This window comes from Chiloscyllium plagiosum, unplaced genomic scaffold (genome assembly GCF_037043375.1).
Source record: "Chiloscyllium plagiosum isolate Xiang-an unplaced genomic scaffold, Cpla_swu_hap1 HiC_scaffold_19, whole genome shotgun sequence".
Classification (NCBI taxonomy): domain Eukaryota; kingdom Metazoa; phylum Chordata; class Chondrichthyes; order Orectolobiformes; family Hemiscylliidae; genus Chiloscyllium; species Chiloscyllium plagiosum.
In genome coordinates this window covers 67,884,345-67,903,280 of record NW_028270157.1, presented here as the reverse complement: position 1 = coordinate 67,903,280, position 18,936 = coordinate 67,884,345, and the positions used below count along the sequence as shown (strand labels likewise).

Here is an 18,936-nt window from a genome sequence, read left to right as displayed (position 1 = left end):
CTAATCTGCACATTTTTGGACTATGGGAGGAAAGCAGACACAGGGAGAACATGCCAATTCCACACAGTCACCCGAAGGTGGAGTCAAACCCACTAACTACTGAGCCAACGTTGTGTTGACTGAGGAACTTCGGCCCTTCCATTTTGAGACGTCCAGTGGAAGTAGAGTACAGAGGGTTGCCATGTGTGCTGGCAGCACATGTTGTAAGTATGGGATTGACACTGCACACTGCCATGCCCAAGCCCCCATTTCCTGATGCCAGCCGCCTGGCTTTGTATCTGCACTAATGCAAGGTCAGACAGAAGTACCGTGGGGATTGCAGAATGCTAAAAGGCAAGGCAGAGGTGGCGTGAGACAGCAGTATGAGTGTGCTCAGAGATTAAGTGAAGAGATTTATCAGGATGTTGCCAGGAGTGGAGGGTATAAGGAGAGGCTGGATAGGCTGGGACTGCTTTTCCACTGGATCTTAGGAGATTGAGAGATGACCTCTTAGAGGTTCAAAAAATCATAGGGGATATAGATAAGGTGAATGGCTGGTGTCTTTTCCCTAGGGTGGGAGATTTCAAGACTAGGGGGCATACTTTTAAGACGCGGGAGAAAGATTTAATAAAGACATGAGGGGCAATTTCTTTTCACGCAGTGGCTCGTGTGTGGGATGAACTTCCAGAGGAAGTGGTGGATGCATGTATGGTTACAATGTTTAAAAGACATTTGGATGAGTACATGAATAAGAAATGTTGAGAGAGATATGGGCCAAGCGCAGGCAGGTGGGATTTAATTTGGGATTATGGTCAGCATGGACTGGTTGGACCGAAGAGTCTGTTTCCGTGCTGTATGACTGTGAATCTAAGCCATGAGATGCACAGTTGTCCAGTGGCATGTGACAGATGCCAGCACCTGTAGATGCGGTGTGCATGCAGCCATTGCCCTGAGGAGCAGGTGCCCAGTTTCCAAGATGGCGGTCTGGAGGAGCACATGGTGAACTGGAGTTGCCAGGTTACCTGGTTTGACTTCCTTGACTTTCTTGTTATCTAGCTTCCACCCTGTGGGTGGTAGAATAGGAGAGAGCCAGTTACTGAGGCATGTTCATGTAATAATGAGGGTGATAATGAGCAATAATCCCCATTAATAGGCCTCTCCCTGCTCACTGGCGGGGGGTTCTGTATCGAAATCCCGAAGGTAGTTGAAAATTGCAGCCTGTTGCTTGTCATGTTGAGAGAGGATTCGCTGAATTTGTCACTCAGTTCTCCAAAATACGTCGCCATTGTCCACATCACACAGGCCATGAGAAAACCCTGCACATAGCCAATGGTTCACGTTAAACAAAACATTCTTGTTTCTATCCAGGTATTGTTCTTCACTTAAATAATCCTGCTGTTGTTTGTAACCAACTCTTAGTTTCGACTGCATTCACTACCTTCTATTTCAAATGTGTTGGTATGTTTTTGGTATGAGCTTCGATATCACTGTTTAATCAGATGACTCATTAAGTTTATATTCGTAACATGATTACACTCAATGGCTTTAGTTTTCTTGGATATCTTAACAATTGGTGAGTGTCTCAATCACTTAGGGTGTATCTTTTGGTATTTCAAACAAGACAGAACTGTGGATGCTGGGAATCAGAAACCGAAACTGAAATAGTTGGGCAAACTCAGCAGGTCTGGCAGAAGAGAAAGCAGAGTTAACATTTTGAGTCTGATGACCCTTCAGGACTGGACCTGAAATGTTAATTCTGCTTTCTCTTCTGATATACATAATTTTCTGACATCACTTCTAATTCTGTTTCTTCAAAGGGTGTTCACATGAATTGTTGTATTTTTACCTATATTCAGAGTTGTTCCTATACTGGTCAATTTCAAAGCATTCATTATTTCTGATGACATAATGTTTGGGCCATCGTTTGCCTGTGTATATTGAAGACTCCCTTCACTTGGATCATTGTACTTAGCTACGCTCCACATCTTTTTGCATCAGATTCCCCTACACGCAATATTTAGCCATTTTTTATCTTTTATACACCCCTTATCTGTTGTGGTCCCTTTCTTTTTGTCTATTCAAAGATTTCACCCTTTGGTGCAGAACTGTCATTTTATGATTCCAACTCCAAAACGTTCAACTGTCATCTCGTCTCCATGTTGCAACACTAATTTGAATTTTTGCTTGTGGTTGACTATGTGTGAACGTTCTCTATACTGCTTCCAAATTGGCCAACATTTATTTGATAATGGTAGTAGCTTGATGATGGTAATCAACACTCGATACCAGCAGTGTCTACTATCTACAAGGTGAGCTGCAGAAATCCACCAAAGATCCTCAGACAGCACCTTCCAAACCCACAATCACTTCCTATTAGAAGGATGAAGGCAACATATACACGGAACACCATCAACTACATGTTCCTCTCCAAGTCACTCACCATCCTGACTTGGCAATGTGTTGATGTTCCTTCATTGTCATTGGGTCCAAATCCTGGAATTCGCTCCCTCAAGGCACTGTGCGTCTATCTGCAGCCCAGGGACGGCAGTGGTTCTAGAAAACAGCCCATCATCACCTTGTCAAGATGGTGAGCAATAAGTACTGGCCAAATCAGAGGCACCCACATCTCATGAATAAACTAATAAGAAAGTTCTACAGTCAACAAATCATGTGCAAAGTTGCTGTTATGGAGACAAGTGTGGCACCCAGTTTGTGCACAGAGATCCTACAGGTGGCAAACAAAACCCAATCAGTTGATTTGTGTCGACAGTATTAGCAGAGGGAGATCACTGCCTCAGCCATTGGAGATGGCCTTTTATTGAGTAACATCGTGTACACTTTCTCCATCTACCTGAGCTGTCCGTGTGGAAGAAAATACCACGCTATATTTTGCTGTGCACCATTCAAATGTCAGCGCAGATTATCTGCTCTAGTCAGAGTGACTTGAACCTCTGAGCCTTTAGCCCAGGGGTGAGTGCATCATCGTGTGAGCTACAGTGCGCTTCAGATATGGACCAGCTCCAACCCCCTCCAGAATATTTTCAGAAGATAGTCCAGACCCTAACTTCTTATTTTCAAGGCGCTGCATTCCAGTTCCAATTCGATTGGTCAAGCGACTCGACTCTGAGCAAAACACACTTTATTTTTACACTATAGTCAGAATACAGACAAAATAATAATCAAAAAATTGTCTTAACTATAACTCTATCAAAATTCTGAACAAAATAATATACATATTAACTAATACTAATTAACTGTTCCAATATAGTAGCCTCCCATAAATGCACACTTGGCAAAAGGCAAATTTAGTAAAATAGATCATTTCACAGGCAATTCTCCAGTCCAGGAGGAAAAACATCGAGAAACCTCCAGAGCAGCGGGGAGCGATGTACTGTAGCTTCCAAACTCAGTTTCAACACCACAGCAACTGCTACTAGAAAAATTCAAACTAAATTGCTGGTTCTGTGGAAGCTTGACCCCACCCCTTCATGCTGCTTCTATTGTTCCAACCTCAGGGAAAAAAAAACAAGGCCTCATCTACTGTTTAGTTTTTGGGTTTTAACGTAGACCAATCAATGCCTCTAATCTTAACCTTTCTTCATTTAAGAAAAGAACAGGGTAAAATACACCTCTTAAAGCTCCAGTATCGTCCCACTTCCAACACTGTTCATTGTCAGCAATCAAGCTACAAAGCCAGTTTAAGTATTGTCACTATATGAATAATACACATTTAGTTTCCAGTGGTATTTAAGTGATTTTCACAAATGAATGAAAGCAGTTGGTCTTCTCTAAAGTGGGCTTGTGTGTCTGGACGTTACATTGAGGCACTGCCCACATCTTAGTCAGTTTGCTGAGAATTGCTCCTTTGGTGTCATGCGGAACTGTTCTGGTACTCGGAAAGAAATCAGCCCTCATTTGCTATGAGCTCAATTTTGGAAGGTGCCCAAAAGAGGGAATTGAGCTGTTCTGTGGAATTGTGATTGGGCACATTTAGAATGCAAAGTATTGTCATAAATACAGCTAGTGCCAAGTCTTTAAAGCTTTCATATCTCCTTCAGTACTCCGAACTAAACACGGTAAAGCTAACATGATTGATTTGACTTTGCTTCCCTCTCCCCCTCTTCCCCTACCCCTCTTCCCCCACCCCTCTGTCTCCTACTCAATCATCACTCTGCTTCGCTTCCTGAGCTGTGAAGTCGGGGGGAGCGGGGGGCTGTCAATTGGAGAAAAGCTCTCAGAGCGCTGCTCCTTCGTCAGGTAGCTAGCAGGACAAGATCAGAGGACACAAAATTTATAGTAAAAGATCAAAGTGTCAGGCAACTGATGCGATGTATTGAACAAACTGAGATTGCTGCTAAGTCTTTAATCACTTAGAATGGAGGTGCAGGTTTTGAGTGCTTAATATGTAAATCCCAATTCTTTCAAGTCACATTCCCAAGATTGTTTTTATAAAAACAAAGGTGACATCTCGGCTCAGACACTGCATTAAAGGTGTGAGGTTAGCGTCTCTGTGTATCCCAATCTTGAGTCAGACTGGTTCTATTTCTAAAATACGAATTTATAAAATGCCACATGGACTGACTGTCGACAGATTGTGTGATTAAAGGCATAACAGCAAGCTAGGTTCGTTCAATGCATTGCATCAGCAGTATGACATTTTCATCTTTTATTATAAAGTCTGTGTCCCATGTATCTGCCCCACTAGCTACTTGATGAAGGAGCAGCACTCTGAAAGCTAGTGGTTCCAAAATAAACCTATTGGACTATAACCTGGTGTTCTTTGATTTTTAACTTTGTCCACCCCAGTCCAACACCAGCTGCTCCACATCACAGACTGGAGAAATGTAAGTGTGATCTCTACTATCATGGAGTTCAGAGTAACATTTCATCGAGGTATTATTTTGAAGTTTAGTTGATGTTTAAGGGAGAGAGTGTATTCAAACTGACCCAGATGGTTTGAACAGCATTTTAGATGTTCACCCCTTCACGAGACTGCCACCTTGCTGTTTGAGCAGCATTTGTCATTATCTCTCATCTCGATCCTCCTCCTCAGTTTGGGATCTAGCATTTGGGGACCAAGCAATTTGTGTTTCGCAGAATTGTCGTTGCCTTCAATTGGAATGTAATGTGGAAAGAACAAAATTAATCTGGCTTTGGCTCTGGAGTCCTGAGCTCGGTTGTTCCTGGTAGGGGAGGAAAGACCAGAGAGTTCTGCAGAAGAAACTGATCAGTCCTCGATCTTGGTGGAACATCCAACACGTTCCGTCACCGAGACAGTGGAGACATGTCCTTGCCAACATTACCCAACACTGGTCCCGCAGGCCTGCTCCAACGTTGCTCATACACCTAAGCACACTCCTTGTGTACTTCAGCTTCAAGCAGGGTAGAGGGGGGAGGAGTTTTCTTCAGAAAGATTGAGCCCTTGGAGTGAGCGAAATGAAGGCATGTGAAGAGTGTCAGCACGGTGGGTTTCAGCTCATTCTCCTGATGCAGTTGGTTCACACAGAATGGGATTTACAAGTCGGAAGTGAGAAGGACTCCAGGCAAACAGCCCATTACAGAGCTTGTTGTTAGAGCAGTACAGATGATATAGATGGTATAATTGTGAAAAAAGCCCTTCTAGGTGAGACCAGAGTTTGAGGGATAGAGGCGAGAGAAAGAGGAACAGACATGTAACGAGTGATTGGCAGTCAGTTACACTCATGAGAATGCATGCTAACTCTTTGTAAATTAACCCTATGAACTGCAGTATCATCCAAGTTATTTTTCACTGTTCTGCCTGCCCAGGGTTAACCATCTGCAGAAAAGGAAAGTGGAACCGTCTGAGCTATGAGCTGTTCAGAAGGAGGTGGTACCTTTTGAGTATAAATGCCATCAGCGCACACCACTCCCTCCCAACAATGTCTGTCTGAGCAGCAAGTGGTACTGAATCCTGCTTCACATCAGCGCACCCTCTGCACTGGCTGTGGAAACCTGACATTTCCTTGTGCACAGGGCAAGGCATTCTGAGTCTGAATATCTGTACTGTCTTATTTTATAATAAAACAGCATCGGACACCCCAACTCTTACATAATAAAATGGTTGCAAAAGGTTACCTGGTCACTTCAGTCGAGTCACACAGCATGGGAACAGGACCTTCGGTCCAACCAGTCCATGGCTAACGCAATCCCAAACTAAACTAGTCCCAGCTGCCTGCACTTGGCCCAAATCCCTGCAAAGGTTTCTGATTCTCGTACTTATCCAAATGTCTTTTAAACATGGTAACTGTACCTGCATCCACCACTCCCTCTGGAAGTTTATTCCACACATGAACTACTCTGTGTTTAAAAAGGAAAAAGCCCTTATGTCTTTTTTAAATTGCCCTCCTCTCATCTTAATAATATGCTCGCCAGTCTTGAAATCCCCAGCCTAGGGAAAAGGCATCTGTCATTCACCTTATCCATATCCCTCATGACTTTATGAACATCTATAAAGTCGCCTGTCAGTCTCCCAGACTCTAGTCAAAACAAAGTCCAGGCATATCTCACCTCTGCCATAACTCAAACCCTCCCTTCCCAGCAACATCCTGGTTAATCTCGCCTGAACCCTCTATCCTCCCTACATGTAGGGCATGGTACACCAGAAAAGATCTCACCAGTATCCTGTATAACCTCAATGTGACATCCCAACTCCTATACTCAAAGATCTGAGCAATGAAGGCAAGTGTGCTAAATGCCGTTTTAACCACCCTGTCTATAACGTGACAGTAAACCTTCATTGAACCCTTTGTGTCAGAGGGCAAGTACAGGAGATAATTGTTTGGTTCACAGTTCCTTGTCTTGCGCTTTCACTCCAAGTGTACAGTTAATGCTGGACTGAAAGCGTTCCAACAATTTTATGTACTGCACTGTAGATGGCATGGGAACAATTGCATACTTTACAATTATACACAGATGGAACAGTAGCAAGAGACCAGATGCTCTGGAATTCTTCCCAAATGCGATAACAGTTTTGCGAGTTGAAAATTTTCAGAACTCACAAATGGTTCAGATTATTCTACAGTTTCCTCTCCTCCATTTGCTGCTTTTTTCTGGGATGTATTTTCCTCCAGCTTTTCCCATTCCCAGTCTTGGCAATGTGACTGGACGGCAGTGAGGATTTGACGCATCCTCAGCTATGGAGGGCATCATAGCTGAGTGCGAGATGATACGGTGCTGAAACCCTCAATGAGTTATGATGCTCATGCTGTGGTGAGGTAACTGGTCTGATCAGCCCAGCTGTCAGTACTGGAGGAGAGAAGTCTCCTCCAAAGAGGTCAAATGGCTTTTTGATAAAATTATGTGACGGGTTTCTATGTGGTGAGTACAAAAACTCTCTAGCTGCGGAGACAGTGATGACAATTTTAAAATTATCGCTTAGAGAGTGAAGGGATGCATTGGGAGAAAAGCCTTTTCATGGGCTGTTTATGGATAATGGATTGCGAGCTTTTGGGACAGGGATTGTTGCATCTTCTAAGGAACATTAATCCAACCAAACCATATCCCTAAATCTTTAGCCCAGTTACTGACCCATGACCTCGTTGTGCCACAGTAGGCACAGAGCCCTACCACCCAGTAGCTCAGGCATTCCCAACGGAGAGGGCAACAGAATTAAGGTTTTAGATCAATGAAGTCTCATAGGGCTTCAGACCTAGCTATCATGATTCAGGGACTCAGCCTGTCAAATGACCAGGTGAGATACACAGAGGCGATGGGGGAATCGCTGACCCTTTTAGTCCGGTGAGGACATTGTGGTCACCCCACTCAAATAGTTGCTTGGCAACTGGAGGAATTCAGAGTGCAGCATTTTATCTTGCCTCAGCAAGGACAGTGTAGGCACCTACACTGACCAACTCCAACCAGCCAATTGCGATCATTGTAGTGCCAGCAACATATTAAGCATTCAGACTATTTTGTACAGTTCAAAACATTCTGAGCTTGTACTGATTGATTTACGTGAAATCAGCAGATTCTTTTCAAATGTGGGCCTTCAACTTTGATCCACCGTTGGGATCTTCTAATTACTTTGGTGATCTTACAGGTAAAACCACTCAGAAAAGTGAGATTTCCTCTTTGGTCCTCCATTACATACCTTGGTCAAATTGTTTTGACAACCACCAAGGCCACACGTTGGAGGCTATAAATCTCATTTTCCATCATTCTCTTTTAAGTAATGGTATTCCTTTTGCTTACGTGTTATTAAAGATTCCTTAACAGCTCTGGAGGTCTCCTTATAAACCGACATTCCTCTCTCAATCTCTTTATTCCTTTGCGACACTCATTAAAACATGCAACATGCACCTGAAAATCTCCTTAACTGGCCCAGTGCCAGACAGTGCATTGCACCATTGCTTCGAAGGGCGCTAAATCAGTGCAGTTTATTGTTGTATATTGTTATTGTACGGCAGAGAACTCTTTTTTGTTTTGAGATTGGAATTAAGGCTCACTGAGGTAGATAGTCTTCAATCCAGAGTAAATTCCTTTCATCAGACAGTGCCCATTTCTGGGGTCTATTTTGTCTTCACTAATGTCAGTGCAGTTACCCTCCGATAATTGACAAGTGGTGCAATATTTCATTTCTATGCAGCATCAAGCACAATCTTGATAAGTGAATTGTTTGCTCAATGGTATAAAAGCAGTGTTTTGTAACAAAGCAGGTGCTGGAAGATTGCAGTACTTCTGAAAGACTGTGTTTCTAAAAGAGCACACATTCTCCATCTTTACAGAAGGGATTACTTGAATGCATCGCTTTGAAATGAAAGTGTGCCATTGTGTCGAGAAAAGAAATGTGGATAGGGTTTGTTACCTTGTGCCTGCGTGAATTGTAGCAGCATTTTGTATATAAAGGCGTAAAAGAGCCGTCATAATTCAATCCTCAGGGATCTAAAGTTTTGGCTCAGGAAAAAAAAAAATGTCAAGAGATTTTGGTCTCCGTTACTAATTCCAGTCCCCTGCCCAATCACAGCGCCCTTTGCAGTTATTAAGGAGCAGAGGCAAACTTGGAACATGAATCGGGCACCGACCTAGAACATCAGTGCTGGGCAAGCACTGAGTTCAAATGTACGTTTAAGGAAATTGATCTGGAACAGGCATTGAGGACAGTGATTCAGGCATTGACTGGGAGTAGCCACCTAGACCCAAGACTGCGTTCGAGAATGGGCTGTGTTGCAGTGAGCTTGAATGGCTGAAGGGCCTATTCCTGCTCCGACTTTAAATGTTCGCATGTACGTTCACATCTTTATACCACCGGGTTCAGCGTGTTAACGAAGTCGACAGATGGTCTTACCGAGGGCTGCTGCCTTAAGAGTGACTGTGGGGCCCACGTGCTGAGCTGAGCAAGTTACTGAGTGACTGTGTTGTTTCCGTTTCAGGGACTAACATGCACCTTGCTGAGGATCTGATGTTACCCACCTAGGAAGAGAGCCACGACCTGACTCCCGACATTCCCCAGGATGCTGGGAATCTGCAGAGGGCGCAGGAAGTTCCTCGCAGCCACCCTGACCGTTCTCTTCGTGCCAGCGTTTACCTGGATTTACCTCTTCTCGGGGACGTTTAAAGGCAAGTGACACATCCATTTCTTACAGTTGTTTCCCTATCTCTTGGTCCATCCCTTTCTTACCTCAAATAAGTGTACAGCAAACCACGCCAGGGTGATTGGTGAGTGATTGGATGTTGGATTCTTTTTGGGATGTTCCTCATATGAGGAAATGTCAATGGGTTTGGATGCAGGAATGGAATCTAAGAAGCTATTGGTTCAATATGGAACTGCTGAATGCTCCAGGAATGAGTAAGTAGACTGAAAGGTTCCTAGGACGTTTAAAAAGTTATTCCCTTTTTGATTTGCTTCGAAATAGGAGTGAAATGCTGAAGAATCATTAATTGTGACAAATGAAGTCTGTTCTGTTTGGTGTACAGGAAGGCAGTGCTTCTGAAGATGGGGAGCTCAGTGGCAGGAGTGAGGGTGGTGCAATTAGCACCATGCACTTTATCCTTCAGGAACATGTCCAATGAGTTTCTGTGGTGTTTTGGATGGGAGGGGACTCTACTTTGGGTACAGTTCTGTACAGCCGCACTGAGCTTGCAATTCAGATGGCAAGGTAGACCGCACTCAGACATCCAGAATGTTTCACCACGAGGCAACGTTGGACTGAGTGAAATGTGTCGGCACAGTTTATTAATCTTTGTTAGTTTGCTCGTGTGTTAACCAGGTGGATGTGAAACCGCTAATTTCTGTTAACCTATGCAGTATTGTTCAATCACTGCAGCGTGTTTTGCCTCATGCTTATGTAATGAGTTGCATTTGGTGCGTCACCCTCCAAACGTGAGCACTATGGATAAATTATTGATTTAAGAGTTTGACTGTGCGTTGATTATTTTTTTCAAAGAATGCTAAATGGTGCCTGGAACAATCAATATTACATGCAGGGAGAGTGCTCTGGATGCAAACTGGAAATGCATCAATTGCTGCAACGCTAAAGTCCAGGATGTAAGGCTGTTTGTTTGAGACCTCAACTATAGGGTTGGCTTGCAAGAAAGAGATGGCATAGACTGTATACAGCCTCATTAAGTTTCTTAACAATTGCAAAAAGTTCCACTGTACTTCCATTCATAGTCAAACAGCACAGAGACAGACCCTTTGATTGGACCAGTCCACACTAGTCAGATTCTGAAACAAAGCTAGTCCCACCTATCTGCGCTTGACCCATATCCCTCCAAATCTTTCCTATTTGTGAAGCTATCCAAATGTCTTTTAAAGGTTGTAATCGCACCCGCATCCACCACTTCCTTCTGGCAATTCATTTCACATGTGAACCACTCTTTGTATAAAAATCAAATTGCCCCTTGTGGCTTTTTAAAATCTTTCTCCTCTCACCTTAAAAATGTGCCCCCTAGCTTTGAGCTCCCCCACACTAGGAAAAGACACCTGCCATTCCCCTTATCTATACAGGTTGTAAGGTTAGCTCGCTGAGCTGGAAGGTTAGTTTTCAGATGTTTTGTCACCATACTAGGTAACATCATCAGTGAACCTCCGGTAAAGCGTTGGTTTTATGTCCCACTTTCTACGTATGTGTCTTGATCTCTTAAGGTTGGTGATATAATTTCCTGTTCTTTTTCTCAGAGGATGGTAGATGGGACCTAAATCGATGTGTTTATTGATGGAGTTCCGGTTAGAATGCCAGGCCTCTAGGAATTCCCGTGCATGTCTCTTGTTTGGCCTGTCCCAGGATGGATTGTTGTCCTTCTTCATCTGTATGTAAGGATACTAGTGAGAGTGGGTCATGTCTTTTGGTGTTTAATTGGTGTCCATGTATCCTGGTGGCTAGTTTTCTGCCTGTCTGTCCGATGTAGTGTTTGCTGGTTGTTTGTATAGGGTCTTTTAGGTTCTTTAGCTGCTGTTTTAGTGTGTTGGTGGGTTTGTGGGCTACCATGGTGCCGAAGGGTCTGAGTGGTCTGGAAGTCATTTCAGAGATGTCTTTGATGTATGGCAATGTGGCTCGGGTTTCTGGGCACGTTGTCTGCTTGTTTGGGTATGTTGTTGAGAAATCATCAGACTGTGTGTTTATTGGGTACCCATTCTTTTTGAATATGCTGAATAGATATTTTTCTTCAGCTGTTCACGGCTCCTGGGTGCTGCAGTGTGTTGTGGCTCTTTGAAATACTGTCCTGATGCAGCTCTGTTTGTGGGTGTTGGGATGATTGCTCCTGTAGTTAAGTATCTGGTCTGTGTGTGTTGTTTTCCTGTAGACACTAGTTTAAAGTTCTCCATTGACTGTTCATTCTACTGTGACATCTCGGAATGGGAGTCTGTTATCGTTCTTTTCCTCTTTTGTAAATTTTATGCCAGTCAGGATGTTGTTGATGGTGTTGTAGGTTTTCTCTAATTTGTTCTGTTTAATGACGACTAAGGTGTCATCCACATACCGGACCCAGAGTTTGGGTTGGATAATTGGACAGAGCTGTTTGTTCAAATCTCTGCATTACTGCCCCTGCTAAGAACCCTGAGATCGGAGATCCCATGGGTGTTCAATTCATTTGTTCGTAGGTCTTGTTATTAAAGGCGAAATGAGTAGCGAGACCTACAACAACATTAACAATATCCTGACTGGCATAAAATTTACAAAAGAGGAAGAGAATGACAACAGACTCCCATTCCTGGATGTCACAGTAGAATGAACAGTTAATGGAGAACTTTAGACCAGTATCTACAGGAAAACAACGCACACAGACCACACACTTTACTGCAGAAGCAATCATCCCAACACCCACAAACAGAGCTGCATCAGGACAGTATTTCAAAGAGCCACAACACACTGCAGCACCCAGGAGCCATGAACAGCTGAAGAAAAATATCTATTCAGCATATTCAAAAAGAATGGGTACCCAATAAACACAGTCCGATGATTTCTCAACAACATACCCAAACAAGCAGACAACGTGCCCAGAAACCCGAGCCACATTGCCATACATCAACGACATCTCTGAAATGACTTCCAGACCACTCAGGCCCTTCGGCACCATGGTAGCCCACGAACCTACCACACCTAAACAGCAGCTGATGAACATAAAGGAACATAAACATATACAAACAACCAGCAGAACAAATGTCATTTACAAAATACCACACAAGAACTGTAACAAACACTAGTTCGATCAGGGAGAAAGTGAGGACTGCAGATGCTGGGGATCAGAGCTTAAAAATGTGTTGCTGGAAAAGCGCAGCAGGTCAGGCAGCATCAAAGGAGAAGGAGAATCGATGTTTTGGGCATAAGCCCTTCTTCAGGACAGATCAGACAGACAGGCAGAAAACTTGCCACCAGGATACATAAACACCAACTAGCCACCAAAAGACATGATCCACTCTCACATTCTTACATACAGACAAAGAAGGACACCACTTTGACTGGAACAGCACATCCACCCTGGGACAGGCTAAACAGAGACACACACGGGAATTTCTCGAGGCTTGGCATTCCATCCATTTTGCCAGAGAGGCTCCATTTTGCCAGAGCGGTGAGGAGAGAAGGAGTGGTGAAGCAAGGGCTGCTGGGAAGGGGGAATTTTCCCACATTAAAAGGGACTTACCTCGGGAGTCGGGCCTCCATTTGCTGAGGGAGGAGCCAAGAACTTCTGGGAAGTCATATATTTGTGTGGTTACGTTACCCGAAACACTACTCGGGTAGTGTCTCCCACCCATCCTCCTCCTCTAACCAAACAAAAAGGTTCTGTGTGCCAGATTGGTAAGGTAATGAGTTTATTTTTTATTCCTTATTTTTCAACAGTGTCTTTGGGAATTTAGAATAGTGGGAATGGGATGTTCGTCCTGCAGAATGTGGGAGGTAAGGGTCACCACATCTGCGGAAAGTGCACCCAACTCCAGCTCCTCAAAAACCGCGTTAGGGAACTGGAGCTGGATGAACTCCGGATCATTCGGGAGGCAGAGGGGGTTATTGAGAGGAGTTACAGGGAGGTAGTCACACCTCAGGTACAAGGAAAAGGCAGATGGGTTACAGTCACGGGACGGAAAGGGAGCTGGCAGGAAGTGCAGGGAACTCCTGTGGCCATTCCCCTCAACAATAAGTATACCATTTTGGATACTGTTTGGGGGGAGGGGGGTAATGACTTACCGGGGAAAGCAGTGGGGCGCAGGGCTCTGGCACAGAGTCTGTCCCTGCTGCTCAGAAAGGAAAGGGGAAGAAGAGCAGAGCAGTGGTCATTGGGGACTCCATAGTTAGGGGGACAGCTAGGAGGTTCTGTGGGGACGAGAGAGATTCACAGTTGGTGTGTTACCTCCCAGGTGCCAGGGTTCGTGGTGTTTCTGACCGTGTTTTTCGGATCCTTAAGGGGGAGGGGGAGCAGCCCCCAGTCGTGGTCCACATAGGCAATAATGACATAGTTAGGAAGAGAGATAGGGATTTAAGGCAGAAATTCAGAGAGCTAGGATGGAAGCTCAGAGCTAGGACGACCAGAGTTGTTGTCTCTGGTTTGTTGTCCGTGCCACGTGCTAGTGAGGCAAGGAATAGGGAGAGAGAGTAGTTGAACACGTGGCTACAGGGATGGTGCAGGAGGGAGGGTTTTGGATTCTTGGATTATTGGGGCTCTTTCTGGGGTAGGTGGGACCTCTACAAACAGGAGGGGAAACAGGCCCTTCGGCCCAACAAGTCCACACCGACCCGCCGAAGCGAACACACCCATACCCCTACATTTACCCCTTCCCAACACTACGGGCAATTTAGTATGGCCAATTCACCTGACCCTGCACATCTTTGGAATGTGGGAGGAAACCGGAGCACCCGGAGGAAACCCACGCAGACACGGGGAGAATGTGCAAACTCCACACAGTCAGTCGCCTGAGACGGGAATTGAACCCGGGTCTCTGGCGTTATGAGGCAACAGTGCCACCGTGGTCTTCATCTGAACGAGAGGGGTACCAATATGCTGGGGGGGAAATTCGCTAAGGTTATTGGGGTGGGTTTAAACTAATCCAGCAGGGAAATGGGAACCAAAATTGTAGTTCAAGTATCGAAAAGGTTGAGAGTAGGGAGGTCCGAAATCAAGTTTCAGGGATGCAAGATGGCACCGGCAAGTAAGTAGTTGGTTTGAAGTGTGTCTCTACTTCAACGCCAGGAGCATCTGGAATAAGGTGGGTGAAGTTGCAGCATGGGTTGGTACCTGGAACTTCGATGTTGTGGCCATTTCGGAGATATGGTTAGAACAGAGAAGATGGTAAAAGAGGGGGAGGTGTGGCATTGTTGGTCAAGGATAGTATTACAGTTGCAGAAAGGATGTTTGGGGACTTGTCAACTGAGATATTATGGGCTGAGGTTAGAAACAGGAAAGGAGAGGTCACCCTGTTGGGAGCTTTCTATAGGCCTCCGAATAGTTCCAGAGATGTAGAGGAAAGGATAGCAAAGGTGATTCTCAGTAGGAGTGAGAGACAGGGTAGTTGTTATGGGGGACTTCAACTTTCCAAATATTGACTGGGATCACTTTAGTACAAGTACTATAAATGGGTCAGTTTTTGTCCAGTTTATGCAGGAGGGCTTCCTGACACAGTATGTAGACAGGCTAACAAGGGGCGAGGCCATTAGATTTAGTACTGGGTAATGAGCCCGGCCAGGTGTTAGACTTGGAAGTAGGTGAGCATTTTGGTGATAGCAATCACAATTCTTTAGTGATAGAAAGGGATAGGTGTATACCACTGGGCAAGAGTTAAAGCTGGGGGATAGGCAATTACGATGCGATTAGGCAAGATTTAGGAAGCATAGGATGGGGAAGGGAACTGCAGGGGATGGGCACATTAGAAATGTGGAGTTTATTCAAGGAAAAGCTCCTGAATGTCCTAGATAGGTATGTACCTGTCAGGCAGGGGGGAAGCTGTAGAACGCGGGAGCCGTGGTTTATGAAGGAACTGGAATCTCTGGTCAAGAGGAAGAAGAAGGCTTATGTTAGGATGAGGTGTGAAGGCTCAGTTAGGGTGCTTGAGGGTTACAAGGTAGCCAGGAAAGACCTAAAGAGAGAGCTCAGAAGAGCCAGGAGGAGACATGAGAAGTTGTTGGCGGATAGGATCAGGGTAAACCCTAAGGCTTTCTATAGGTATTTAAGGAATAAAATAATGACAAGAGTAAGATTAGGGCCAATCAAGGATAGTAGTGGGAAGTTGTGTGTGGAGTCAGAGGAGATAGGGGAAGCACTAAATGAATATTTTTCGACAGTTTTCACTCTAGAAAATGACAATGTTGTCGAGGAGAATACTGAGGTACAGGCTACTAGACTGGGTGGGATTGAGGTTCACAAGGAAGAGGTATTAGAAATCCTGCAGAGTGTGAAAATAGATAAGTCCCCTGGGCTGGATGGGATTTATCCTCGGATCCTCCAAGAAGCCAGGGAGGAGATTGCCGAGCCTTTGGCATTGATCTTTAAATCGTTGTTGTCTACAGGAATAGTGCCAGAAGACTGGAGGATAGCAAATGTGGTTCCCCTGTTCAAGAAGGGGAGTAGAGACAACCCTGGTAATTATAGACCAGTGAGCCTTACTTCAGTTGTTGGTAAAGTGTTGGAAAAGGTTATAAGAGATAGGATTTATAATCATCTAGAAAATAATAATTTGATTAGGGATAGTCAGCATGGTTTTGTGAAGGATAGGTTGTGCCTCACAAACCTTATTGAGTTCTTTGAGAAGGTGACCAAACAGGTAGATGAGAGTAAACCGGTTGATGTGGTGTATATGGATTTCAGCAAGGCATTCGATAAGGTTCCCCACAGTAGGCTATTGTACAAAATGCGGAGGAATGAGATTGTGGGAGATATAGCAGTTTGGATCAGTAATTGGCTTGCTGAAAGAAGACAGTGGGTGGTGGTTGATGGGAAATGTTCATCCTGGAGTCCAGTTACTAGCGGTGTACCGCAAGGGTTGGTGTTGGGTCCACTGCAGTTCGTCATTTTTATAAACGACCTGGATGAGGGCGTAGAAGGGTGGGTTAGTAAATTTGCAGACGACACAAAGGTCAGTGGAGTTGTGGATAGTGACAAAGGATGTTGTAGGTTACAGAGAGACATAGATAAGCTGCAGAGCTGGGCTGAGAGGTGGCAAATGGAGTTTAATGTGGACAAGTGTGAGGTGATTCACTTTGGTCGGAGTAACTGGAATGCAAAGTACAGGGCTAATGGTAAGATTCTTGGTAGTGTAGATGAGCAGAGAGATCTCGGTGTCCAGGTACACAGATCCTTGAAAGTTGCCACCCAGGTTGACAGGGTTGTTCAGAAGGCATACAGTGTGTTAGCTTTTATTAACAAAGGGATGGAGTTCCAGAACCATGAGGTTATGCTACAGCTGTACAAAACTCTAGTGCGGTCACACTTAGAGTATTGTGTACAGTTCTGGTCACCGCATTATAAGAAGGATGTGGAAGCTTTGGAAAGGGTGCTGAGGAGATTTACTAGGATGTTGCCTGGTATGGAGGGAAGGTTTTACGAGGAAAGGCTGTGACGGACTTGAGGCTGTTTTCGTTGGAGAGAAGAAGGTTGAGAGGTGACTTAATAGAGACATATAAGATAATCAGAGGGTTAGATAGGGTGGACAGGGAGAGCCTTTTTCCAAGAAAGGTAACGGCAAGCACGAGGGGGCATAGCTTTAAATTGAGGGGTGATAGATATAGGACAGATGTCAGAGGTAGTCTCTTTACTCAGAGAGTAGTAAGGGTATGGAATGCTTTGCCTGCAACGATAGTAGATTCGCCAACTTTAAGTACATTTAAGTCGTCATTGGACAAGCATGTGGACGAACATGGAATAGTGTAGGTTAGATGGGCTTCAGATTGGTATGACTGATCGGCGCAACATGGAGGGCCGAAGGGCCTGTACTGCACTGTAATGTTCTATGTTCTATATGTTCAACCGGAACTCCATCGATAACCACATCGATTTAGACCCCATCTACCATCCTCTGAGAAAAAGAACAGGAAATGATATCACCCACCTTACGAGAGACCAAGACACACAAATAGAAACTTTGTGTGTCACTGATGATGTTCCCTAATATGGCGACTTCATCAGGAAGGAGCAGGGCTCTGAAAGCTAATGCATCCAAATAAACCTGTTGGACTATAACCTGGTGTTGTGTGATTTCTAATCTCACTCCGGCTGCTCCGTTTTGCCTCAGTGCCTTGTAGGCTAAGCAGCTCTTGGTTGGAGAGAAATGCATGAAGATGTGTAGTGAGGCCAGAAAAATGGAATTGACTATAATTCCTGTGGGGGTTCAGTAGACTGCTAGCAAAGACCTTGCATGTGAGGAATGGTGTCACGGGTGATCAGCAGAGGCAGATCATGACTTTTGAGGCTGTATCCCAATAAGGAGTGATTGGTGGAGGTGGAAAGGGAGGGAAATCCAGTGCAGGTAACCTGGAAAGCTTAGCATGCTGGGAAATTCTGTACATACCCTGTCAATGGCCATCACTCAAATTTGCAAAGAGATGGCGATTTTGCATCTCATGCCATACCTCACTGGGCAAATATTTTTCCTGGTTCTCCAGCCTGAAAAATGTTTCATGTTGCAAGGAGCTGGCCGTGCAAGGTGGCGACAAAGAGACTAGGGAGACCTCTGTAAACAGCAGCCCAAGCCATCTCTGCAGCCAGGTCAATGTCAGGATTGAGGGGGAGACACAGCAGGAAGAAACTGGGGTGAGGGATGCAAAACAAACAAGGGTGGGAAAGAAAGATTGCTTTTGGAGTCAGATAACAAAAAGGCAGATAGCAATGATATGAGAACAGTGTAAACGATTAAATATAAAATATTAAATCTTCAGGAATGAGACCACAACTTCAATTATGATAAAAACAGAAAATGGAGGTGAAACACAGGGAGAGAAACAGAGCTGGGGTTTGTGGGAAGGGTGTATAATTGGCCAGGAGGATGGCGTGCCTCATCCTGATTGTCCTAAATTAGATTACAGGCAGAAAGTCTTGACCTTGCTGACCTTCTGCCAGTTGGTGCCCTTTGAGTGGCCAGTTAATGACCATGTGAGGCCTCTTGCTGTTGTTGGCGTAGTTAATGCCTTGGCACTGCCTGTTTGCTGTGTGGTTCAGGAGCTTTTCTGCCAACAGTAGTGCGGATATCGTTGCCTCGCTGACCACTCACCAAGATTCCACTTGGTTCTTTCCAACACCCAGCTGCAAGCATTATTACAAAGGCGAAACGCCAAGTGTCAAGTCCGCAGAGTTCTGAAATGCATGGATGCTAGCTGTGTTTTCAATCAGTTCCCAGCCATCTTTCATACCTGGCACAATAATAACACAAAAAATATAACATCCCCCAATCCTGCTGTGTATTGTTTCCCGTCATCTAACCAGGTAGATTAATCTTGATCAGGAATGTCAGAAACTATCTCTCCATGCTCATTGCTCGCTGATGTCTGTCACTTGCATGGCTGTTCAAAGGAATAA

General features: G+C 44.6%; 1 protein-coding gene across 5 annotated transcripts in view; it reads left to right on the top strand.

Annotated features, from left to right (window-relative positions):
- LOC122559472 (xylosyl- and glucuronyltransferase LARGE1) overlaps positions 1–18,936 on the top strand; it is a 513,835-nt gene that overhangs the window by 188,218 nt on the left and 306,681 nt on the right. For all 5 annotated transcript variants that reach the window (XM_087997513.1, XM_087997515.1, XM_087997511.1 and 2 more), the window contains one exon: positions 9,369–9,555. In XM_087997513.1, the coding sequence (XP_087853639.1) occupies positions 9,450–9,555 (106 nt within the window). In that variant the 5' untranslated portion in view covers positions 9,369–9,449. The remainder of the gene's footprint in view (positions 1–9,368; positions 9,556–18,936) is intronic.